The 27,097-nt window shown below is 41.9% G+C and overlaps 1 protein-coding gene across 1 annotated transcript in view; it reads left to right on the top strand.

Annotated features, from left to right (window-relative positions):
- TRHDE (thyrotropin releasing hormone degrading enzyme) overlaps window positions 1-27,097 on the top strand; it is a 934,547-nt gene that overhangs the window by 478,728 nt on the left and 428,722 nt on the right. The window contains exon 5 of the mRNA XM_089674098.1: window positions 25,508-25,621. Coding sequence (XP_089530224.1) covers window positions 25,508-25,621 — 114 coding nt within the window. The remainder of the gene's footprint in view (window positions 1-25,507; window positions 25,622-27,097) is intronic.

Genomic DNA, 27,097 nt, shown 5'->3' with positions numbered 1-27,097 from the left:
CAATCTGAAGGTAGCCACATAACTCAGTCATCTAAGACTAACATCATTTGTCCTGTAATGTACTCCAAGTTAAGTATGTTACAAGTAAGTAAAAAATAATAAACTTGGCCCTCATGCACCTGGGGGCTAAGAACATCCTCATCTTCATCCTCCTGTTGGTTTTATACGTTATAAGCCACACCTATCCACATATTGTATATTATAAACTCTCTACACCGGGTGGAAAGTGAGAAACGAAAGAGTGGTGGAAACCTGCAGTGGAATAACGTCCTTACAGGATGTCTCCAACTTACAAGCCAACCTCAATGCACTGTTTAATTGGGCAATTGGTGGACATATGAGGTTTAATGTTGATTAATGTAAGGTTATGCACCTGGGGGCAAAGAACATCCTCATGAGGATGTAGTATCTTTTATTATTATAAAAAGGGTTTGGTCCTAGTGCATAATAACAATAATAATAGTAAAAAACACTTATAAAAAGAACATTTAAAGATAGCCCTAATAGTAGGTGGCATGTAGAAGGTAGAACCTTTTAACAGTGATCCCTTTTTGATAGTTTATATATTTGTGTCCAGATAAATATATCTCCAAAAAACTGGTGCTCTATTAAGTAGTATTTGAAAAAAACTTATTTGAAAAAAATGTATGTAATTATTAACATAAATATAGAATTACTTTTTAGAAATCAAGCAAGAACGTGAGAACCTAAGTTGCAATTCATTTCAATAATTATACTGACAAATAGCTCCAAAGAGACATAAATTGTCTATGTTAAGATGAGAATGAAATTGAATTAGCATGTGCAAGTCCCTTTGGACTTTAATCAATGCTTCTCTAACTTTTTCCAATTACTTTGTTTGCGTTTGAGATACATCAGACTTGAAAAATGATTTATTACAACATCAGAGTGTGCCGGCCAAGTTTCATGTACATGTCAAACTTTGTTTTGGCTGAAATTAGCTTGACATTAACCCGCCCTCGACAACTCAAAGAACAGATTTATGTCACTGCATTACATTTTCTCTCTACCCTCTATCAATAATTGATGGACACCACAGTACACAGTATGTTCTACTTTTGACAGTATGCAGGAATTCTCTAAACTTTGTTTAGGTAGTTTTATGACATACTTAAGTCTTGTTCTCTTTCTTTATTTCATTTAGCAGTTTCTAGTTAAACATGGTGTTACAATGGAAGGTTGCTAGAGGTACAGAAGGCATTCTTTTCTTAGTGGGTGACAACTATAAACATAAGTTTCAAGACCTAAAAAAGAATTGAACCCCACTGTGCAGTCAGCATGTTTTCCATCATTTCCTGTACACAGAACAATTTGAAAAGTACAACTACAAGTTATTATAACATTTTATATATAAAAATAACATTTAAAGATAGCCCTAATAGTAGGTGGCAAGTAGAAGTTGGAACCTTTTAACAGTGATTCCTTTTTGATAGTTTATATATTTGTGCCCATATAAATATATCCTAAAAAAATCGGTGCTCTATTAAATAGTAGTTGTTGTTTAACCTGATAAAATAGATGTCAGGCAGTATAGTTCTTTTTAAACAGAGTGCAGTCATATATTATTCTCAGGCTTTGTAGAACTATGCAGAGCAGTGTATTGAAAACCACTTTAGAGGCAAGACAGTTATAGTAAAAAAAGGAGGCCCAATTTATAAGCAGGGTTTATTTTCCATTAAATGAGCAATAAAACATAGCTTGGCTTATTGTGTGCAGACAACATTCCTCAGTGAAGATGTTACAGTATGTCCACTGACAAAGTATGGCAATAAGTGTTTTTTTTTTCTTTTGGATCCATAATCATTTTCATTTAGGCATCTTAAAGTAGACCTGTCATATCCCATAAAACTGCATTAGTGTGTTTTAAAAGCATTTTAATTTAGGCATCCTAAAGCAGACCTGTCATCTCCCATAAAACTGCATTAGTATCTTTTAAAAGCATGAAAAAATTATGTAAGGGACTAAATGGAAAATATACAGACTGTTGTAAAAATCTGTTATATTTCATCAACAGGCACAGTGGCAGGTGCCATCTTTCCTTGTAATGTGTTAATATGCTATCTCTCTTCCCTCTTTCACATGAAGTTAACATCAAATGTTAGTAGTAACATCAAACAACAAAACAAACAAAACAACAGTCAGACAAACAAAAGTACAAATTAATGTAAACCCAAATTCTAAAAAGTATCTATACATATAAGCACAAGTAGAAGAATAGTGAGAAAAGGCTGCAACAATAAAGATATAAACATACCTACTTCTTATTTATACAAGAATCTTTAAATGTACAATAAAGTCCTTACAGGATCGCTTCAAATTACTGTCAGACCTAAATGCACTGTTTTATTTGTCAACTATGTAATAAATTAAGTTTAATTTTGACAAATATAAAGTTATACATGTGGGCTAAAACATACATGAATCATACATTGTAGGTAAAGTACAACTGGGGGAAGCAATGAATGAGATGTGAGGTTTCCACCACTCCTTCACCTCTCAGTTTCCACCGGGGGATTCCACCACTAATTCACTCGTTAAATATATCCGTCTTAGGACAAGTCTTATGTCAGGTTACACCTTTCTTTTATCAATCTGCTATGCTGTAATTTTATGTAAAAAGTAATGCAATATGGAAACCTTGAGGTATTTTGTACACTGGTAGGAGTGGTGGAGACCCCTGGTGGACATTGAAGGGAGAAGTGGTGGAAACCCCCTGTTTTTGAGTGTAAGTAGTACCCATTTGATCTGGTGAGTGAGATGGACAGAGGGGTGGCTGTGGATGTGGTTTACCTGGATTTTTCAGAAGTGTTTGACACAGTTCCCCACACATGGCTAATGTATAAGTAAATCAGTATGTAAATAGATAGAAAACTGGCTAAAAGATCGTATTCAGAGAGTAGTGGTTAATGATTCATACTCTGAATGGTCTAGGGTTGTTAGTGGTGTATCCCGAAGTTCAGTGTTGGGACCCTTACTTTTTAATATATTTATAAACGATATAGGGTCTGGATTTAAAAATACCATTTCAGTCTTTGCAGATGACACCAAGCTTTGCAGTTGAATAACATCCTTACAGGATGTCTCCAACTTACAAGTGGACCTCGATGCAATGTTTAATTGGGCAACTATGAGGTTTAATGTTGATAAATGTAAGATTATACACCTGGGGGCTAAGAATATGCATGCATCATGTATACTAGGGGGGGTACAACTGGGGGAATCAATGGTGGAGAAGGATCTATGAGTTCTGGTAGATCATAAACGTAATAATGGCATGCAATGCCAAACTGCAGTTTCTAAAGCAAGCAAAATCCTCTCTGGTATAGACTCCAGAGAGAGAGGCATAGACTCCAGGGAGAGATATCATTTTACCTCTGTAGAAATCATTAGTAAGACCTCATCTGGAATATGCAGTTCTGTTTTGGGCACCAATTCACAAAAAGAACATTGGGGAACTGGAAAAAGTACAGAGAAGGGCAACCAAACTGATAAGAAGCATGGAGGAGCTCAGCTATGAGGAAAGATTAGAGAAACTAAATTTATTTTCTCTTGAGAAGAGGAGATTAAAGGGGGATATGATCAACATGTATAAATGCATCAGTGGTTCATATAGTGAACTCGGTGTAGCATTATTCACCCTGAGGTCATCACAGAGGACAAGGGGGCACTCTTTAGGTCTTGAGGAAAAGAGATTTAATCTACAAATATGGAAAGGTTTCTTCACAGTAAGAGCTGTGAAAATGTGGAATAGACTCCCTTAAGAGTTGGTTCTGGCCAGCTCAGTGGATTGCTTTAAAAAAGGCCTGGATTCTTTCTTGGATACACAGAATATAACTGGTTACTAACATTCATAGGTAAAGTTGATCCATGGAATATCCAATTGTTTCTCAGGGGATCAGGAAGGAATTTCTTCCCCTGCAGGAACAAATTGGATCATGCTTTGCTGGGGTTTTTGCCTAGATCAACTGTGGGTATAGGATTATAACTTTTTTTTATGGTTGAACTGGATGGACTTTAGTGTTTTTTTTTTTTCAGCCAAACTAATTATGTAACCATGTGAAGGTGAAGGTCATTCATGTGGAGTTCAGTTGAAAAGGTGTGGAGGAAATTTAATGTGAAACCCAAGACTTACATTAGAAGTACTTTATTGGGGGACATTTGACATTGTGCACTTGTTTCACTTATGCACTTTATACAAATGTATGAATTTGATTTTGGCATTTTATATATACATAAATGCTGTTGAAGGTCACAGGATTGGTGATTTACCACAGCAGCTAAGGTGAGATTTAGGGCTAATGTGAGTAAAAGTGCTGTATATAACCATAGGGATAATACCTTAATCCTTGAGTGTGTTATCTACCAACATAAGGGTTGCCCTCCCTAAATGAAAAAAGTATGGAACAACTGGCTGAATTTTAAAGTTGTAAGTTGCTGTTTGGATGTGCTGGGAATACGTGATTACACTTATTTCTTATAAAAGGGTTCTTTTTCTACTTTGAATGTGCTATATGCAATCTTATTCCATGAATTTAAAAACCCCCAAAAACAAAGATTGTTTAGCCAACGAATATCCAATCGCCTTTGAGAATTAGAGGACCACAAAGGAATTGCTTCCCTTTGTGGAGCAAATTGAATTATACGTTTTATATATATTTTTTTAACGTAAAAAAACTATTAGAATAGTTTTTTACATTTTAGAATGGGGTGTCTCGAGACTGTCCATAAAGCGTGTCTTGACTGAAAAAAGGTTGAGAAACACTGTTCTAGAAGGTCATCAGCAATTAAATTACCAGCAGAACAACAATCTCAGCTGTATATCACAATTTTGAAGGCCCTGGAGCAACAGGGCAATGGAATTACCCTTGGATGCCTGCCTATCTTCTGGGAGTGCAGCGTTGCTTGTACTCGCCACTGCGCTACTAGTGGATGCCTGCTCCTCCTCAGATCTCCTTAACCTCTTTGTCTGAACTCTCTCCTCCTCAGAATCTGTTGCTGACCGACTGATTTCAGTTGGCTCATACTCAGAATCTGAGTCTGACAAAGAGAGTTCCCATGCTACTCTCGTCCGTCATACTCAGTATCTGGCAAGCCTCCTCACTGGTGTATAATTTTTTAGACATTTGTTTCATGATGTTAACTGGTACATATGTTTATCACTGGTGCAGATGTTGATTTGACACTGGTACACTGTGACAGATATTGAGCATTGGTAAATTGTGACAGATGTGGATTTGACCCTGGTTGGCCATGACAGATGTTGATCACTGGTACAGCAGTGGATGAGCACTGATACACTGTGACAGATATGGATCACGGGTACAGATGTGAATTTTACACTGGTACACTGGTACAGATGTGGATCACTGGTACAGATGTGGATGACCACTGGTATATATGTGGATGAGCACTGGTACACCGTGATGGATGTGGATCACTGATACTGTGTGACAGATGTTGATCACTGGCACTGTGACAGATGTGGATCACTGGTACTATGACAGCTGTGGATCACTGGCACTGTGACAGATGTGGATCACATGTGGATCACGGGTACGGTGACAGATGGGGATCACAGGTACTGTGACAGATGTGGATCACAGGTACGGTGACAGATGGGGATCATGGGTACTGTGACAAATGTGGATCATGTTTACTGTCACAGATGTAGATCATTGGCACTGTGACAGATGTGGATCACGGGTATGGTGACAGATGTGGATCACGGGTATGGTGACAGATGTGGATCACTGGTACTATGACAGATGTGGATCACTGGCACTGTAACAGATGTGGATCATGGGCACTGTGACAGATGTGAATCACTGGCACTGTGACAGATGTGGATCACTGGCACTGTGATAGATTTGGATTACTGGCACTGTGACAGATGTGGATCACTGGTACTGTGACAGAGGGATGTGTGGGCGATGTGCTTGTGTGTACTCGCTGATCGTCTCTGCTTCTTCTCACTCATGGGCTCTGTGTGAGGAGAGGCAGAGCCATTCAACTGAATGGCAGCTTTGTTGACATCACATGATGATTGTGATTGGACACAGCCATCATGTGATCAGAAGGGCCAATCAGAAGGCTCTTCTGCTGAGCAGTGTTGCGCTGTGTCCAAGGGACACAGGCACACCAAAAGTGCGCAGCTGCGTGGCCACGCTTGTGCGCATGTTCTGAAGGACGTTCCTGAACGTCCACTCAGAACGGCGAAGCTCCCACCTGGCCGTTTATGTGCAGTGGCCAGGTGGGAAGCGGTTAACAGGCATGACCATAGACTTGGAGAGATTCACTGAAAGACACAATAAAGTGGCAAATTTGGTTAGCACCTTCAATAAATTTGGTAAAGAAATAGATTGGCAATAGGTAGTTAAATAACCTGAAACGTCAAAATCAAGTGCAAATAGAACAGGGTAAAGGGGTCAGCCTTGTTGCATCACCCTGCCCGCTGTGAAGCTTTAAGTGTAGTTCAGGGTGTCAGGACCTAGATCACCTGCTGATGGCACTGTGGTTTTCAAAGCAAAAGGCTGTAGTTCAGGTGACTGCCAGGGGGTGTCTCCCAGCAGGCAGCAGATACCAGTAATCAAACTTCACCTGATTTTGGTCCCTCCACTACTCTTCCCTGGTAATTCAGTTTTTTGCCCTGCTAACCAGATACTGCTTGCTAATTTTTATTGACCCTGCTCTTGATCTTGCTCTTGCTCTTACCCTGCATCCCATACCCTGCTGCCTTGTATCTGCTGCCCCTAGTCTTGGTCCCCCCTTACCTTGCACCTCTGGTATTACCTTGTGTATCTGTCTTTCATATTCTGTATGTATTATATTTTAGTTAGGCTACTTGTTAAGTATTTTTGTCTCTTAATTGATAGTTCACTTGTATCTTCACATTTGCGGTGTTTCCCATTTGTTGGTGTTTGAATGTCTTTTGTTTTACTATTAGTAAACTTTGTTTAATATATATAGTCTGGTTTCAGGTTCCTAGACTTAGGTCTGGCCATTCATGCTGCTGGTATCTTTCACACAGGGGCAGCCAGAGGTCAGGGCAGGTTGCAGACTAGAGATTAATCCATGGACAGGCTGAAGTCAGGGCAGGCAAAGCTAGGACTAAGAATTGCAATTCAAAGTAATAGAGTACAGAGCCAAGAGGACTATCACATGCTCAGAAACATGGGCTTGTGACATTCAATACAGCACTATGGACCAAATTTAAGTAGAGGAGGCTAAGCAGACAGAGCCTACCAGCTGCCTAGCAACAAGGAAATCAGTTCAAGGGGAGTGACACTACAAGCCAATAGGATTAGAGGAGGTGTTGCCACCTGGGCAGGGCCAGTTGCCTGGCAACCAATGCTAAGGCTGCGGATGAGACAGCAGCTGAGCAGACTGCAAGGAAGCAGCACTTTCCAAAATTATAATACTTTGTCTCCCTGCTCAAAAATACACTGCTTTTGATGGAGCATTGCCTTCCTTGAGGTTTCCACATGTAACAAAGCCTCCCTAGTAGCTAGCTGCAAGTTGTGGTGTGTAATAGAATCCAGGTTGAGCACATAAATAGACTCAGTTTCCTGCACCCTCTGGTCAACCAAATCCACATCCGCCCGCTGGGTGACCTGCAACCCCCCAATCAGGGTCCGATAATGTCCCCTAAGGGTAGCCTTACAAGCCTCCCAAGTAGTATGAGGCACTGCAGTATCCTCATTAAATTCCCAATATTGCTCCAATGCCTTCCCTATAGTGGGTTCAACATCAGGATCAGTAATCCAGTTCCGAGATAATCTCCAGACAAAGCAGGCTGCCTGTTCGCTTGGTTGGCTAGGAAACAATCTGCAATGTCCAATATTGTCCTTGTACAGGCTGAGGACAGTTTTGGGATCCTTGACCTAATCTCAATTAACCATTGCTGACTATTTTGCGTGTTTATATTCCTCCAAGGCTGCCTACACGCCACATGATTTGTCCTGTTACTTGGATAGCGTTGACCTGCTGTCTCTCTCCCTGGACCAGAAGGGGCAGTTGGAAGCGGCGATTTCCTTGGAGGAGATCCAGCAGGCAATTGGCGCTCTCAAATCTGGCAAAACGCCAGGTCAGGGTGGCTTTTCAATTGAATTCTATAATATATACATTGAACAATTGGCTTCCCACTTTCAAACACTCTTCTATGCACTACTTGAGACAGGCACCTTGCCATCTGATATGCTCCAGGCAGTGATAGTGGTGATCTTGAAGCCAGGGAAGGACATGACCAACTGCCCCTACTATCGGCCGATCTCCCTGTTGAATACCGATGTGAAAATACTCACTAAAGTGCTTGCTAAGAGACTATGCTCGGTCATCTCTATAGTAGTACACCATGACCAGACTGGTTTTTTGCCAGGTAAGGGCACTGACATTAACATGCGGAGACTGTTCACTCAGTCCAGTGGGAATATCTATGGGAGACTCTACAACACTTCGGATTTGGCCCCAATTTGATCTCATGGATTAAATGCCTGTACAGTCTGCCACTTGCGAGAGTACGTGGTAATCATATTCTTTCCCCCCCTTTTGCTCTCCATAGGGGTACTCAGCAGGGTGATCGAGCCTTTGGCTTGCTTGATCCATTCCTCCAAATCCTTGCATGGGCTACCGGTGGGTGATTGGGAGGATAGAGTTTCCCTGTATGTGGACAACACTCTTTTATATTTGAAAGACTGTAATTTGACTCTTAGAATGGCGCTGAGCCTTATTGATAACTTTTGTAGATACTCTGGGATACGCATAAATTGGGAGAAGTCCATCTTGTTTTCTCTTGCGCTGGGACCCTTGCCTAACATTTCCTTTGCCCCTATTAGATTGGTCTCTCAATTTAAATACTTGGGAGCAGTGGGACTTGTCAAAATACCTAGTGGACAACCTTTATCCCCTCCTACAACAGTTACAGACTTCGGTCTTCCCTTCCTATAAGCACCATAGGCCGGGTTAATCTTTTTAAAATGGTATTTCTACCCAAGTTCATCTATTTTTTTTGACAAGCGCCGGTACAAATCCTGCAGTCCTTTCTTCGTAGAATGGATGGGGTTGTCTCTGGGTTTTTTTGGGCGGGAAGGACCCCCTAGACTTTCCTGCTCTACTCTGCACTTATCCATTAATCACAGCGGCTTGGTACTTCCTAACCTGCTTCTATATTATTGGGTTGCTGTCTTAGTCATGGTACACTGATGGCTCTCCCAGCCTTGGGATAACGCAGCAGTGATCCTGGAGGCAGCAATATTGGGCACGTACACAGCACTACATAACTTAGTTCATAGAGGTCTGAAATACAACTCGGCCACTGCTCTGCCCATGCTGAGGGTGTGGAGACAGTCTAGAGTTCAATTTTGTGTAAATAACTCCTACTCCCCTCATACACCGCTTTGGGGCAATCCGACCCTTCACCGTCTGCACATGATACCGGATCCTGTAGTGCGGGCTCAGTATGGCATTAAAACCCTGCATCATATTATGCCTGATGGCGCCCTGCTCTCCTTTGATGAACTCAAAGGCAATCATGGCCTACCTAACTGGATGTTCTTCTGGTTTTTACAATTGCAACATGCAATGGCCACTCAGTTTCCTTCCTCCCTACCATCCAGACTGACCCTTTGGAAAACTTGTTACCAGAGAACTTGCCTAAACCACTATCCTCTCTTCATTCCCTGTTACTACCTCTATCCTCTCCTAGAATGCAGTTGCTTTACGATAAATGGCACCCGTCCCACCCACCCCTGTCGGAGAATGACTGGGAGGATTGTCTGTTACAATGCCTCCTGACCATGATCTCAGCCAGGGACCAATTCATACAACTTAAATGTATCCATAGGGTATATTACACCCTGCAGTGACTGGCTGATGATATATCCTGATAGACCGGCAGTGTGTCCTCTTGGATATGGAGGTGGGCACATTTCACCACATGTTTTGGAAATGCACAAAGCTACATCCCTTTTGGGCTGGAGTAATGGCTACTATTAATGTTGTTGGTAAACTGTCTATTCCCATGGACCCGCTGATTGTGTTGTTGGGTCTCCTGGACTTCGTGGAGGCATCTAAGCATACTAAATTGTTTGTCTTCTATTCTCTCTATTATGCTAGAAGAGAAATTTTGTAAGAAATGGAAACTGTCTACCCCGCCAACGATCTTGGGTTGAAAGTCAGCAATTAATGGTGCACTTCCTCTGTATAAACTTAACTTATATGAGCTGTAACTGTCCAGCTAAATTTGATAGAATATGGGTTGGGTGGGTGGAGGTTCAGGGCCTTACAGTATAATAATTGGTGAACTTACTTGCAGGTGTGTTAAGTTTGCACTGTCTGCCTGCCGAATGTTTTGTAATTTGCATTACCCCCCCCCCTTTCTTCCCCCCCTTCTTTCTCCCTCCCCCCCCTCCCCCCATTCACTATCTGGCTCTCTCTGTTCTTTTCTTTTTACGCTCCAGTTCACACCCTGAGATCCTTTTCTCCACTCCTCACTGGTAGGTTATGGCTACCTGCATTGTAACATACGTTTTTTACTCACTTTGCTCAGGATGACGGGTTGAACTTGTATGGTTTACAGCATTGGAAGTTTATGTGTATGATATTTCTACTGTATACCACATGCTTGATTGTTCTCATGTACCTTGGTGTGTTTCTACTTTTGTTCGATTCAATAAATGCAATTGTTAAAAAAAAAAAAGAAACATAATGTAACATGTGCACCGACAGTGTGACAAAAATATGTGTCTACTCCCTGGTCCCCATTAGGGCAGTCATAGCTTGCTAAATGTTTAATTTAAAAGAACAGGTAGACATCGACCCATTCTTAACTTTTGCAATTTAAAGCCCATTTTGGTTTTCCTTCTTATTAGGCAAACAGGTAAATGCAGCATATGCACACTGTATTAGGCATATGACCAGAGATTCCTTGTCAAGGTGTGAAATCTCTAGCTGTGATAAAATAAACATCTGTCAGTCAGAAGTCCTAATTACACATATGACCCAGTCATTACCAGATAATCATAATCAATGACTTATGCAGGCCATAGATGGGTCGAAAAGCGGCCGATTTTTCGGCCGAAAATAAAATCGGCCGATTTTCGGATCGTTAGTGGGCTAATTGTTCGGCCGTTTTTCAGTATTTTGGCAGATTTTTTTTCATCGGTAAAGTTGGAAAAAAACCGGCCGATTTTGCAGTTTGGCCGATTTTCGTGGCAATTATGGCCAAATCGGCCGAACTTTTTACCGATAAAAAAAATCTGCACATGAGCAGTGACCTGCAAGAGGAAGACAAAAAGAAGAAAAAAGGAGGATGAAGAAGAGGAAGAGGAAGAAGAAGAGGAAGAGGAAGAAGAAGAGGATGAAGAGGAAGAGGAAGAGGAAGAAGAAGAGGAAGAAGAAGAGGATGAAGAAGAGGAAGAAGAAGAAGAAGAAGAAGAGAATGAAGAAGAAGAAGAAGAGGATGAAGAAGAAGAGGATGAAGAAGAGGATGAAGAAGAGGATGAAGAAGATGAAGAAGAGGATGAAGAAGAAGAAGAGGAAGAAGAAGAGGAAGAAGAAGAAGAGGATGAAGAAGAAGAGGAATTCCAGTCCGGCAAAAAGTGTCCCTGCAGAGAGCTCCGCTATTTCTTTGACAGTTCCTTGACATTTATAGCGGTTGCAACAATGTATCTATTTGTTTCAGAATAAAAAACATCTGTATCCTAAATGGATACAAATAGATACATTGTTGCAACCGCTATAAATGTCAAAGAACTGTCAAAGAAATAGCGGAGCTCCCTGCAGGGACACTTTTAGCCGGACTGGAATTCCTCTTCTTCTTCATCCTCTTCTTCTTCTTCCTCTTCTTCTTCTTCATCCTCTTCTTCATCTTCTTCAGCCGTTTTTTTTTTACCTTTCCTGGTAACGTCGGCCGCTTGAACGACCGATTTTTCGTTTTTTTAAAGAAAAATCGGCCGGTTTTCTCCCCATCTATGGCCTGCATTAGGCTTCTAAATGAATAAGGCAATTTTAGGCTTAAAGATTATATTGATTAGCTTCTAATTATATAATATAAAGCACTGCTTCTTATTATCTCTTATAAAGGGAGATGTGTAGTTTGATCTTATATATTGCTTGATCTGTTAATTTGTTTAGTTGGAGTACCATACCTTGTCTTGTTATTTTAAAGGTCAATTATTAATTGTATTATTTTGTTCTTTTTTTTATTGATCTTCTTTCATAAAAAGCAGAAAAATACCAGTTTTACAGTACACTCACTGAATACCTTGAGATGTCTATTTTTCTCTGTGGTTTATTTTAGAGGTTAATTTTAAATGCAAAGGTAAGATAATATCAGAAACTACTAAAATGTTAAACCTGAAAATCTACATATTGATGTTACCTTTGGGCCTATAAGACACCCAAGCAGTAGACAAGGCACATATAAGACTCATACTACCAAGTGATAGTTGTGTGTACCTCTATGCAGCCATAGTCTGCCTGTTTTCCAGCTAATTTTAGCAGGATAATGCAATTTCACTCATTTGCCATAATGTCAGACTCCACCAATATGTTAGTGACTTCAGTTTACTCTAATAGCTTGCACAATCACTAAAGGGTGAAGTATTCACAATCACAGTAATGCCTCATTCAGACAGGCACTGACACTAGAAGCCTGTGAATGAACTCCTTGTTTATGTGTCTTCAGCCACCTGATACTGCATGCATTCAGCCCTTACATTTCTATCGGGATGCAGTGACTGCATGGATACAGCCACATGGTTGTATTCAGGACCACTCACCTGCACCTACACAACTATCAAATTGCAATCAGCAGCTGTGTCCTTGCAGGTGCTGCATCCCTATAACAATTAATGGACTGCCAGCATGCAGCATCAGGTGGACAAAGCTTCATAAACAAAGTGTTCGTTCATGAATTACGGGGTGTCAGCACCTGTGTAAATGAGGCCAGATACATGATAAATTAGGAGTAGGAACAGGGGCGGACTGACAACTCATGGGGCCCCCGCGCAATAGTGGATCATGGGGCCCCTGTGTCCTTGCCAAAACTCAAAAAAGCCTATGAAAAAGGTACCAGGGGCATCTCATGGGGCCCCCTACTGACCCTGGGCCCTCGGGCAGTGCCCGAGTTTCCAAATGGTCAGTCCACCCCTGAGTAGGAATGAGCTGAATAACTTCAGTTTGACACAGGTTCAACAAATATGAATGAAGTTCGAATCTCAAATCCCAACCCCATTTAAGTCAATGGGAGATGAATCTTAGAAATCGGTAATGGCCATTTTCTGGGCTAATAGACAAGGGATTTCCAAACTACATTTATTATTTAGCAGGAAGGGGGTCTTTTCATGTGGCTTAATGAGCAAACATCCTCCCAATATGATTGATTTCCAAATAAAAGTGATTTTATTTCGTGTTTTTTTTTTTAACACATTGATTTTTTGGTGTTGCAATATTAGACCAAAGCTGATTGTTGGGCGTAGCATGGACAATATAGGGCCTGTTTACCATTATTATCAAAAGTGAAAGTATGAAAAAAAACCAAAAACTTCTGATGGGGATACTAATCCTGGTGACCCAGATAAGGACCCAGAATGCCTTAATTTTGGAGGGATTTCCTCTCATTACCCATTGTTGCTATGGGATAGGACATGAAGGGAAATGTTCTCTGTGGAACACAGGTGGCAAAAAAAAACCTGACAGGGATTGCAACCCCTCCTCATCCACCCAAGATAAAACATAAAAGTTTTGCCTTTATTATACTTTAACCACTTGCCACCTAAGGACGTCCCTGTATGCCCTTGAGTTCAAGTGGTTATACCGGGATGATGCCTGCAGCTACAGGCATCATCCCAGTATCTTTTTTTGTTTGTTTGTTTTTTTGCTGGAGATGCTCTTTTTTGCAAAAGCAATCCTAGATGCTTATTAACCTTCTGCCACCTTCCCAGGCACTCCTGTCCCACTGGGAAGCCTGAGACTGCAGCCAGCAATTCCATTGGCTGACCATAGAGATGTTGAGGACCATAATGTCCTCAATCATCTCTATCGCTTAAGAAACCCGAAGGTGACAAGTATTTTGTCACTTCTAGTTTTCACTTTGTGCTTACTGTCCAGTTACCAGCCAGTGAAGCATCTGATCACACCAATCTGTGTCTGTTCAGCTGCTTTGGAGGCCAGAGGAGACATCTTGGGTCTAATAGACCCCAGATCTCCCAATAATGACCTGTCATGGCCAATGATATAACAAGGGATGTTGTTCAAACTCTGTCACTCTAAACTGGTAACCTGTAAGGCTTTTAAAGCCTCGTCTATGGAGATTTTTAGGTATCGTAGTTTGACGCCAATCCACGAGTGCGCACCATTTTAAAGCGTGACTTGTTAGGTATCTATTTACTTGACGTAACATCATCTTTTATATCTTACCAAACAATTGGATGTTAAATTGTTTTTGTACATAAAAATTATTTAAAGTGTATTTTTTATTACCCCCTGAGACCTCACTCAGTCCAGTGCTGTAGCCGTCTGTAGAGGCTCTCTTCCTTCTCCCTTATCTCACAGGCTTGGCTGACAACAGTGGGAGCTGTTGACTCCCACTGCTATCAGTCAAATTCTGTGATGCGTGAGCAGGAGCTTGGCCAAGCATGTTGTTTGTTTTAGACACGGGAAGCGTGGTTTGTGGTTTAGCCTGCAGGTTTGCCATGGCAGGATGTGGCTTCCTATAATGTAGTGGTTCTCAACCTTTCTAACGCCGCGACCCCTTAATACAGTTCCTCATGTTGTGGTGACCCCCAACCATAAAATTATTTTCGTTGCTACTTCAGAACTGTAATTTTGCAGTGGGAGGAATAGTGCCCCATCATTGGTATCAGTGGGAGGACTAGCGCCCCATCATTGGTATCAGTGGGAGGAATAGTGTTCCATCGTTGGTATCAGTGGGAGGAATAGTGCCCCATCACTGATGTCAGTGGGAGGAATAGTGTCCCATCGTTGGTATCAGTGGGAGGAATAGTGTCCCGCCATTGGTGTCAGTGGGAGGAATAGTGCCCCATCATTGGTATCAGTGGGAGGAATAGTGCCCCATCATTGGTATCAGTGGGAGGACTAGCGCCCCATCACTGATGTCAGTGGGAGGAATAGCGTCCCATCGTTGGTATCAGTGGGAGGAATAGCGCCCCATCGTTGGTGTCAGTGGGAGGAATAGTGCCCCATCATTGGTATCAGTGGGAGGAATAGTGCCCCATCATTGGTGTCAGTGGGAGGAATAGTGCCCCATCATTGGTGTCAGTGGGGGGAATAGTGCTCCATCATTGGTGTCAGTGGGAGGAATAGTGTCCCATCATTGGTGTCAGTGGGAGGAATAGTGCCCCATCATTGGTATCAGTGGGAGGAATAGTGTCCCATCATTGGTGTCAGTGGGAGGAATAGTGCCCCATCATTGGTGTCAGTGGGAGGAATAGTGCCCCATCATTGGTGTCAGTGGGAGGAATAGTGCCCCATCATTGGTGTCAGTGGGAGGAATAGTGCCCCATCATTGGTGTCAGTGGGAGGAATAGTGCCCCATCATTGGTGTCAGTGGGAGGAATAGTGCCCCATCATTGGTGTCAGTGGGAGGAATAGTGCCCCATCATTGGTATCAGTGGGAGGAATAGTGCCCCATCATTGGTGTCAGTGGGAGGAATAGTGCCCCATCATTGGTGTCAGTGGGAGGAATAGTGCCCCATCATTGGTATCAGTGGGAGGAATAGTGCCCCATCATTGGTGTCAGTGGGGGGAGGAATAGTGCCCCATCGTTGGTGTCAGTGGGGGGAGGAATAGTGCCTATCATTGGTGTCAGTGGGGGGAGGAATAGTGCCTATCATTGGTGTCAGTGGGGGGAGGAATAGTGCCCCATCGTTGGTGTCAGTGGGGGGAGGAATAGTGCCCCATCGTTGGTGTCAGTGGGGGGAGGAATAGTGCCCCATCGTTGGTGTCAGTGGGGGGAGGAATAGTGCCCCATCGTTGGTGTCAGTGGGGGGAGGAATAGTGCCCCATCGTTGGTGTCAGTAGGTGGAGGAATAGTGCCCCATCGTTGGTGTCAGTAGGTGGAGGAATAGTGCCTATCGTTGGTGTCAGTGGGGGGAGGAATAGTGCCTATCGTTGGTGTCAGTGGGGGGAGGAATAGTGCCTATCATTGGTGTCAGTAGGGGAGGAATAGTGCCTATCATTGGTGCCAGTGGGAGGAATAGTGCCCCATCGTTGGTGTCAGTGGGGGGAGGAATAGTGCCCCATCGTTGGTGTCAGTGGGGGGAGGAATAGTGCCCCATCGTTGGTGTCAGTGGGGGGAGGAATAGTGCCCCATCGTTGGTGTCAGTGGGGGGAGGAATAGTGCCCCATCGTTGGTGTCAGTGGGGGGAGCAATAGTGCCCCATCGTTGGTGTCAGTGGGGGGAGGAATAGTGCCCCATCGTTGGTGTCAGTGGGGGGAGGAATAGTGCCCCATCGTTGGTGTCAGTGGGGGGAGGAATAGTGCCCCATCGTTGGTGTCAGTGGGGGGAGGAATAGTGCCCCATCGTTGGTGTCAGTGGGGGGAGCAATAGTGCCCCATCGTTGGTGTCAGTGGGAGGAATAGTGCCCCATTGTTGGTGTCAGTGGGAGGAATAGTGCCCCATCGTTGGTGTCAGTGGGAGGAATAGTGCCCCATCGTTGGTGTCAGTGGGAGGAATAGTGCCCCATCGTTGGTGTCAGTGGGGGGAGGAATAGTGCCTATCATTGGTGTCAGTGGGGGGAGGAATAGTGCCCCATCGTTGGTGTCAGTGGGGGGAGGAATAGTGCCCCATCGTTGGTATTAGTGACACAAATGATGGGGCACTATTCCTCCCACTGACACCAATGATACTTACCTTGCTGACCCCTGCTCCAGCCTGGGCTCGCTCTCTCCCTCTCCCATCTACAGCCTGCAGAAGCAAAATTTGCACTTACCTGTCAGCTGTCTTCCTTCTCTGGCCTCTCTCCTCTTCACTCGGCCCTGCAGCTCCCTCGATCTTCTTCGATCTGCGCGCTCTGCCGCTCGGCTCCTCCTCTGCAAGCTCCACCTCCTCGCCGGTGATTGGCCGCCTGTGTGCCTCTCCTGAGCTACAGTTCCGGTGGCCAATCAGTGGCGAGGAGGCGGAGCTGTTGAGTGATCCCGGAGGTGTGGCCAGGTTACAGGGGCAGCATATCATCCCGCCCACAGATCGCGAGACAGAGCAGCGGTGTCTCGGTTCCTAAGACCATCGGAAATATGTGTTTTCCGATGGTCTTAGGCGACCCCTGGGAAATGGTCGTTCGACCCCCAAAGGGGTCGCGACCCCCAGGTTGAGAACCGCTGCTATAATGGCACACCAAGAAGAGAAGGAACTAGGAGCATGTGCAGGGGATCTGATAAGAGAAGTTTCCCAAGCTTGCCGTTCTATGCAACTCCATAAATCTGTTTTGTTTTTTTTTAAATTAAAAAAAGAGAGTTTACATTCACTTTAAGCCTTTTTTTGGATAGGCTACACATTCTTAGGGAGAGTGCAAGCACATTGCATGTAGAATTAAAAAATAGTGTCTTGTTTCAGGGACTAATAATGGAAAAAGATACAGTTTTGCACTGCAGATATTAAGCCTGTATGGTCAGGCTGTAATTGCTGAGCAAATGAGCAGGCATATTACATCTGAAAATTAAAAACAAATGCGTATTTTTGTGTTAAATTAAAAATACAGTATAAACATAAACCAGTTTGCATCACATCTTTCAAGCCTTTATTGGATAGGCTACACTTTCTGAGGAAGAGCACAAGTACATTGCATATGGAAGTAAAAAAATAGTGTCTTGTTTCAGAGACTGAAGTTGGGAAAAGGTTAGAGATTTGCTTCACAGATATCAAGTCTGTATGCAATTTATGAGCTATTGAGCAGGCATATTGTATCTTGATCAAAAAAGAAGGTTCATTTTGTGTACAATTGAAATGTAAACATTTAACTGAATTGCGAGTATACTCTTCAAGTCTTCATTGGAATAAGCCATAAGTAAGCAATTTGCATCCACAAGCAGAAAATTGGCTTCCTTTTTCACAAACTGAACAAAGAAAAAATTTAAAGATTGCTTCTAAGCTTTGATCCCTTTTCAGGCAGTCCACCTATATTATGGGAGAGAGCAAGTAGGTTTCACCTAGAAATAAGCAATTCATTTATTTTTCTCTGCAAGAATGAATCACAGTGGTTCATGTTAACAGATTTGGACCACAGCCTTGAAGCCAATTTGAACAGGTTGCTATATGTTGGCCATACAACCTTCCAAAATGGGGTTATTTTTTCCCAGACAGAAGAAAGAAACAATGTTAATTATAGAACAACTGTTATATCCTTTTGGATATGGATACCCTTGTGATGGAGAGCAGGCAGATTTAATTAATAAATATAAAATTAGCAGCATTTTTTTCCACACATTTGAGACACATGATTTCATCCTTTTTAATAGGAGGAAAGTGAGTAGGCATTTATCAAGCTTAAAATTGAACATATTTAAGGCATGTAAGCACATCGTATTTAATTTAAAATACTTCAGATGCAGGGGAAAGTAATATTTCAGGCAGAAATACTTTGAGCAATGAGACTGTAATTTTTCAACCCTGCTATAATACAATGGCACTGATGTGCACCGAATATCTTCTTTTTTAAGGGGAGAGAGTATTTCTAATTCACCCATAACAATAAAATTGCACAGTAATATGTTTTTAGATACAAGTTAAAAATTTTAAAGATTTCATGCACAGAATATCATTCTTTAAAATAGGATCACATTTTGAAAGTAGAGGGATGTCATTTTTCAGCTGAATATATTAAATTGTATATTTTTTTGGATATATCGTTTATAAATTATACAGATCAGCTGCACAAGATCAAAATATTTTCCATAGGAGGAAATGAAAGAGGGAGAGAATAGGCCGACTCGTCTTTGTTTTAAAAAAGTAAAAACGGTATTCTAAAATTGAAAAATGTGATTACTTGTGAGCTACTATGGTAAATCGTGATTAAATTAATCAATTTAATGAATAAATAAACCCACCTGTGGTTCGCTGACACTCACACTAACTCATCAAATAGTGCTATGTAACTAAAATTAATATATAAAACAGTGTAACGCTCCCATATATTAATAAAAATAATGCTGTATATCACACATATCACTCTATACAAATATATTACTGTGCGAATTATCCTTTGTGAAAACAAAAAACCATATTGATATATCCAAGTCCATATTTAAAATTAATATAAATAAGATAATAAGTGTGCACAAAGTCCTCTTCCAATTAGTTCAGCATAAAAAGTGCCACTCCCAAAATCCACGTGCGGTGTGTACTTAGTATGCGCTCACCTTGTGTTTTGCCTAAGATGATAGGCAAAAAACGCTTGTTGTCCTCATAGGACTGATGTAACCATATTCCTCCTTTTGTAAAAATTCCTCCAGATATAAAATGGACCGTTGTAATAATATATTATTCCACCTGGGGTCTCTCCACTCTATCAGTATACTGTATAGAGGAAATGGATGGATGGATCTCTCCCTTTTCCCTCCAGGGGTCTCCCTCCACCTTTAAATAGCCTCTGTTCGATGTATCTCAGATGGGTATCATAGGAGAAAAACAGAAACTATGGTGCCTTATCCTTTTTAAATGGTCGTGACGTCAGAGCCCCTCCCCTATGCGTTACATCACAAGGTCACGTGACTTCCTCAGGGGGATATGATTGGTGACGTAACGCGTAGGGGAGGGGCCATGACGTCACGACGTTGTCTCGGATCAGTACGGCAAGTATAGCAGATACCACAAGCAATGCTCTCACTAGCTCATGGAAAAGTGTAATCATGTGAGTGGCAAATCTGATCACTAATAAATTACCATTTAAAAAGGATAAGGCACCATGGTTTCTGTTTTTCTCCTATGATACCCATCTGAGATACGTCGAACAGAGGCTATTTAAAGGTGGAGGGAGACCCCTGGAGGGAAAAGGGAGAGATCCATCCATCCATTTCCTCTATACAGTTGTCAGGAATGGACTTGCCAGTAATGGTGGGACCCACCTGCCTTGTGGGCTGCAGTACCAGGGCTGGCCAGCGGGTGCTCCCGGCAATCAGAGACTCAACCCTGCAGCCAGCCAAACACCTGAAGTTGATCATGCAGGTGTATTTAAGGGATGGCCAGACCTGCAGTCTCTGCCTTGGTGTGTGTTTTTCCTGGGCCCTGTATCTTGTTCCTGCATCCCTGTTCCTGTCTCTGTCTGATTCGTTGCTGACCCTGCCTGATCCGGACCTCTGCTGACTTCTCCTGTTTTGTCCCTGGCTTGTGACCCCGACCATTCTTTGCCTGACCCCCTGTACCTACCTGCCCGATTGTTATTGACCCGGCCTGCCTGACGACGCTTGCATTATATGTACTGTTATCTGTGGGTGGTTTGGTTTGTTTGCACTGTGTTATGTTTTAGTATTGCACTGCGTTTATGTTTGTATTGTTAGTCTTTGATAAATTATATTGTTTATAACTTATCTGAAGCCTGCGTTTCCCTGCGTCAGTCACATACCTCTGGTCACACCCCGGAGCCCTGACAACAGTATACTGATAGAGTGGAGAGACCCCAGGTGGAATAATATATTATTACAACGGTCCATTTTATATCTGGAGGAATTTTTACAAAAGGAGGAATATGGTTACATCAGTCCTATGAGGACAACAAGCGTTTTTTGCCTATCATCTTAGGCAAAACACAAGGTGAGCGCATACTAAGTACACACCGCACGTGGATTTTGGGAGTGGCACTTTTTATGCTGAACTAATTGGAAGAGGACTTTGTGCACACTTATTATCTTATTTATATTTATATTAATTTTAAATATGGACTTGGATATATCGATATGGTTTTTTGTTTTCACAAGGGATAATTAGCACAGTAATATATTTGTATAGAGTGATATATGTGATATACAGCATCATTTTTATTAATATATGGGAGCACGACACTGTTTTATATATTAAAAATTATATTCCCCCTGTGGCAAAAGAAGAAATTAGCTGCCAAAATGTAGATTATATTTTTTGACCACAAATTGTAACAGTGTACGGATGCAGGGTCCAAAGATAGATAGAAACAGCATGATATAGCCTGCATGAAAGCCACAAACAAAACTGAAGAAAATTTATATAAAAACAAAGTGTTGTCCATTTTAATGAATATGCACCATAATAAAAAATGCAAACATTAATAACCAACACAGTAGTTTTTTTTTTAATACAGCCATCTTTGAAAAAGGCAAAAAAAGAATGTCAAAGAAGAATATATATCACTAGGAGGTTGCAATGTTGGTTTGACATTGATAATGAACCAAATTTGCACTAATGTGTACAATTAACCAAATTATTATAAAGCAGTGTAAATAACAGAAGAGAATAATATAATAGGGAAGTATAACGGGGCCTACGGTGATCAGGTCCATTTTGTAGTAATGGAGATTTAGAGCTTTTAGTGAATCTGATAGATTGATGGTTTGAAAGATGAGAAAAGGGAAGAGGATTAGTAAAAGAGGTAAGAAGGCTCTATGCAGTAAGTAAGAGGCAGTATAAACTCTGCAGATGGCTATCGTAAAGGCCAGGGGTCAGGGAATTAAGGAACATAAATGGTGGTGGGATAAAGATATCTCTAGGATTGGTGTGGAATTACTGAAGTTAGGGGTTCTAGAATATATTAACCAATAGTGCCAATGCTTGAGAAATTTAGTTATGGTTACATGAGCCTTAGCAAAAAGATATTAGGCAGTGATCGTTGAGAATTGAAATGACAGCTTGTAATGTGGGGGTATTGGGGCTTTTCCAGGCACGGGCTAGGGATAGACGTGCTGCTATTAAGATGTGTGACACAAGATGGTGATAAAGACTCGGCCAATGGTGTAGCCCCAGCCCAAAGAGTGATATTTATAAATTAAACAGCGCAAAATAGACCTACATACAAATATTAGTAAATCACAAAACATAAATGTCCCATGTTCATTAGTGAATATCTTATATCAAAAATCTTCAAGAAAAACACCACAGGACCACTTGTGATGAGGACTGGGGATTCCAAATAATCTTAGGATCAAAGAAAACTTTCACCTATCACCCGTGCACACCAACATCAAATGCACTCACCAGATATTGGTGAATGAGAAGCCTTTAAGGACATTGGGGAATCCTAAACCCTCTTTTCATCAGCTCTATGGTAGCCTACACCACCATGTTCAGATCTTCTTTCAGGTTCTCACCGCAGCTTTCTAATTTGCTCCACCGTATCACCAAAGAAAAATACTTATATAGTGTAATATTGCCAGATTAATATTGAGACAAAAGACAAAATCCAGGCCACTCACATTTTATCAGCTTGTAAAGGGCACATTTATTAAGCCAATACCAGCCTGATGATAAGAACCAGCTCACAGCCACATATTCCAGGATTCTCACAACCAATGTAGCCAGATGGAACAGGGGAACAGCAGAGAACCAGCATAAATCCCACAAGATGGCCGCTGGAACGCACCGCTCGGCATGCGTTCCACTCACCGGAACTGATGTCAGACGTATGGAGTATGGACCGGAAATGCGTCAACGCGTTTCGCCCCTCCCATCGGGCGTTCTCAAGACCAAGCCCAAAGAGAGCCATCTGCAAAGTCAGATCAACAGTAACATTATATATCCCATGTATAAGGGTAGAAACTTTATTCCAAAATAGGTGCATATGTGGGCAGTATCACCAGATGTGGAGAAGCTTTCCTTCAAGTCTATAGTTCCTCCAACAATTTGGTGAGTGATTGGGATGTACTGTATATTTGCAAGGTGTAATACTACCGGTGGTATATTTTCATCACTGGACTCTAAGTGGGTTATATTTCTAGAGAATGTAGAGGGTGTACGTAATGCTTGATTCCAAAGAAGAGAGTGCACATTGATTTTTAGGGAGTTTTCCCAGAAGATCATAGAGGAAGACTTAAGATTGGGATCCGGTCATGCAAGTAGGTTATATATGAAAGAAATTCTGTGAGCTTTAGGTTTCATTGAGTTGTAGAGTACTAACAAATCTCTGGTCATAATGGCAAGAGTAGTAGGTATTTTAGATAGGATGTCCCTGATGTGCAGGTAGGGATAAAAGTTTTTATTGAGCAGGGGATATTTTGATGAGATTTGTTGAAAGGTGAGGAGTCCTTGGGAGAAGGTTGTGAATGCCAGCTGTTGACCATTGATGAAGTGGGAGGTCAACTGATAGTAATTGGAGCAACATCAGGGGAAGTTGTTGGAACGTCTAGAAATGTTGACCTCTGGTGGATTGATAGAGGGATTTCCAAGTTGAGATGTAGCATTGACAGTGGCTAAGAAAGAGCTTGGTGAGTGATAGCCTAGCCAAAGGGCTCTAAGAAGTCACTTGGGGTCCACAGCTAATATGTAAACATTTTATCTTTGGAAACAGCTGCCAAAACATTAGGTTTTGAGTTTTATTGGTGCCAGCACACCATAAAGCACATATGTTACAGGATATTACCTAACCAAAAATGTAAGTTCTTTGCAGTGGTGAAACCGCTGCAGGCAAAATGGGCTTGGTGCTTAATTATTGTTATTCTATAGAAATAGTCTTGCAGAGCACGAGATCTTGATGAGCTCTATCATATTACAAAATACAAACAGTGAGACAGAAAAGACATCCCTCCTTCTCCATCTAGTGTGTATTGTTATAGGCCTCGCCTCCATTAGTTTTCATGGAGTAGCTCTTATTTGTGGGCAAATCTATATTCTTTCATACTTGGCTAATTCCAAATCCCTTGTGTTTAGTATACACATTTAGTATACACCATACCCCTTTAAGTTGAATCTTAGCACACCCTTTTTGGAAATTAAGTATGCCAGTTCATGACCTTTTCCTAGGAAATTAAGTATTCATGAAAGGCTGGCTACCTTCATTGCATATCTAAATGAGGGATCCTTTAAAGTGGATATTTGTGAAGCTAACAGGTTTGGGTCCCATTGTTAGACAAGCTAACTCTGGCACCGAACCATCTGAAAGAGGATTCTCATCAGAAAAGTGTTGAGACTTCTGGTACACAGTAAACAGTTTGTAATAAATAGAATATTTCTTCTGGCAAATTAAACCATCCCCAACTATCTGTAGAAGAGGGATTTTTGAGAAGACATATTACACACCCACACTGATGTAGCTCTAACTGATACAGTGGTTAATGGAGATTTCATGTAAACTCATTATCTAACATTTGCAACTGTGAAAAAGCTGTGGAAAAATTTGGTTTGGGCTATTAGAGATGCTAAAACAACATACTCCTAAAGGAATATTCACGCAGAGCACAGGATGTTACCTGGCCAAGAAAACTCTAATTTTCTGCAACCGTGAAACAGAAATCAGAAACAAAATTGTGTCTGGTAGGTAATGGTGCTAAAACACCTTAAGCTGGCAAAATATTTCTGAAAAGCACAGGATGCTACTTGACCCAAAATTCTTTGCAACTGGGAAAAAGTTGTGGAGAAACTCTGGGGTGTTAGTGTTGTGATAACCTAATCGTACAATGCAAAAGTCATGCAAAACACAGGATATTATCTGGCCAAAAATAGTTGAGTAAAAAAATATTTTTATTTTCCGCTCTCCCTAACAATAAATACCAGACAGTACAGTGTACACAGCAGAAAATTGTTGTATTTACCCTTTGATATCACATCTTTCTTTATTAACCACTTTATTCTTATTCTCCACTGTGTATTACTGTTAATTAATTGCTGTAAGTTAACACATTTGCACTCATTTCTATCCTCCTATTAAAATCCTTGAATGTTTTAATTCAGTTGAAATTAGATTGGTATTTTTTAAAAAGTACCTCTATATTTCCAAGCTTCACTCAAACTGGGGTGTATAAACATACAACTAAAAGTGAAAACATAGTTATTAATATTGGTGTAATCTAATACTTCTGTAATAAATGATTTGAAATGGTTAAATATAAATATTATTATTTTACACTTTCTGTTAAGGTTTTGGTTAATTACGTATTTCATTTTGTATCACAAAATAGTGTTTTTGCTACTTTGAATTTAGATTAATATAGCAAAATGTTTGTTAGAATACTACTGTTCATGTATGGACATCCATAAACAAATATTTCAAATGCTTATTAACTTAGTTAAAACGTGGTGTAAAATTTACATCAAAGCTGATTTTAAAATGCATCTAAGTATGTAATTATTCTTATTCTATCCAAGTGTACTTGTAACATTGCTTGAAAATAGATTCATATTTTTTTAAACATTCCATCTTTTTGTCTTTGGCTATATGTTTTTCCTTTTGAAAATCTACTTTACAAGTCACATCTTAAATAAACAAAACTGCAAAGTACCAATTGTTGCTCAAATACCATTGTAATATTATTCTAACAGTAAGTACTAATGTCACTTATCACACTTTCTTTGCAGTGGTTTGGAGATCTGGTAACACCGGTATGGTGGGAAGATGTGTGGTTGAAGGAAGGGCTTGCTCATTATTTTGAATTTGTTGGAACAGACTACCTCTATCCAGGGTGGAATATGGTAAGTTTGATTTTATATCTAATGATTTAATACTTCAAATCGTAAACAACTGAAGTTGAAAGACATTTTGAACCAGCTCATTCTGCAGAAATTGTATTCAGTAGAGGCCTCTGCTTTAAAATCCTTTACATATCCATCATGGATAATTTTATACCTACTGTAAGGGACCGCCTGGCGGTACCACTAGCACTCCACTGAATAGGCGTCCCCAGTGCACGGAATCTAAGTCCCAGGGTGCTTGTTCACCAGGGCCCCTGATGGTGGGGATGGACTTGGAGCCCCCCGAGACCAGGTCGTGGCTACTGGGTGCGTCCGTCAGTGGTAGTGGTATGCGCCAAGGGCTCCCACGGGGAAGAGTCTGATGTGAGGAGGTCAGAAGACCCCACTGCAAGGGATGGATGGATGAGCAAGGTCAGACGGGCCGGGTCGGTAACAGAGAGGACGGCAAGGTACAAGGCAGCGGGCATAGAATGGTCGGGTCACACGCCAGGTCAGCAACAGCAGGTCAAATCCAATCAGGGGCATTCAAGAGAGAGGTCAGGCAAAGCAAGGGTCAGAATAGGAGAAAGCAGCAAGGTCAGGTACAATCCGGGTCAAAACTTACAAGGTACAGGTTCACAGGTTCACAGGATGCAGGGAAGACCAGAAGGCACTGAATGACAGCTCAGGGCCATTTAAATATCCCGCCCAGCGTTGCCATTGGTGCCCAGCGGGCGGCCGCGGCTTCTACTGCGCATGCGCGAACTCGAATGCCGCGGCCGGCCCGGACCTAGTGCCCGTGTCCCTGCACAGGGCGGTGTACTGCTCCTGCACCGGGACCATCGCGGCAGGGATCGAGGAGATCCCTGACATTGCCCCCCCCTACGGGCAGCCTCCGGATGTCCACCCGATCTCTCCACCACGGGTGATCGCGAAAAAACCTCCGGACAAGTCTGGGTGCATGGACATTATGGGCTGGTTCCCAAGAATTGTCCTCAGGGCCATAGCCCTTCCATTTGATAAGGAATTGGGTCTGGCCTCCCCTCCTTCAACACTTCAGGATTGTTCCAACCTCAAATTCTTCTTCTCCCTCGACCGTTATGGCTTCCGGGGGTCTAGATTCCCGGTCAGGGAAGGCATCTGGGACCACTGGCTTCAGCAGGGACACATGGAAGACTGGGTGGATCTTGAGCGTGTCAGGGAGGACGAGTTCGTAGGCCACTTCGTTAACCATCCGTTTAATGCAGAAGGGGCCTATAAATTTGGGTCCCAATTTCTTTGACGGGCAAAGCATCTTTAAATTGGATGTCGCTAGCCAAACCTTCTCCCCAGGCCGCAACACCAGATCTCCTCTCCGTTTCCTGTTGAATGCCTTCCTGTAGTCTTCCTGGGCCCGACTGATGGCCTCTTGAAGCTTCTTATTGTTCGCGGAGAAAAACGTTACCACATCTTGCGTTGCTGGTACTGGGCATTCCGAGACCAAATCCGGGAGGAAGA

Source organism: Staurois parvus, unplaced genomic scaffold, assembly GCF_062004578.1.
Source record: "Staurois parvus isolate SC_StPar_1 unplaced genomic scaffold, SC_StPar_1.0 ptg000147l, whole genome shotgun sequence".
NCBI lineage: Eukaryota > Metazoa > Chordata > Amphibia > Anura > Ranidae > Staurois > Staurois parvus.
This window is presented reverse-complemented; position numbering and strand designations above follow the sequence as displayed.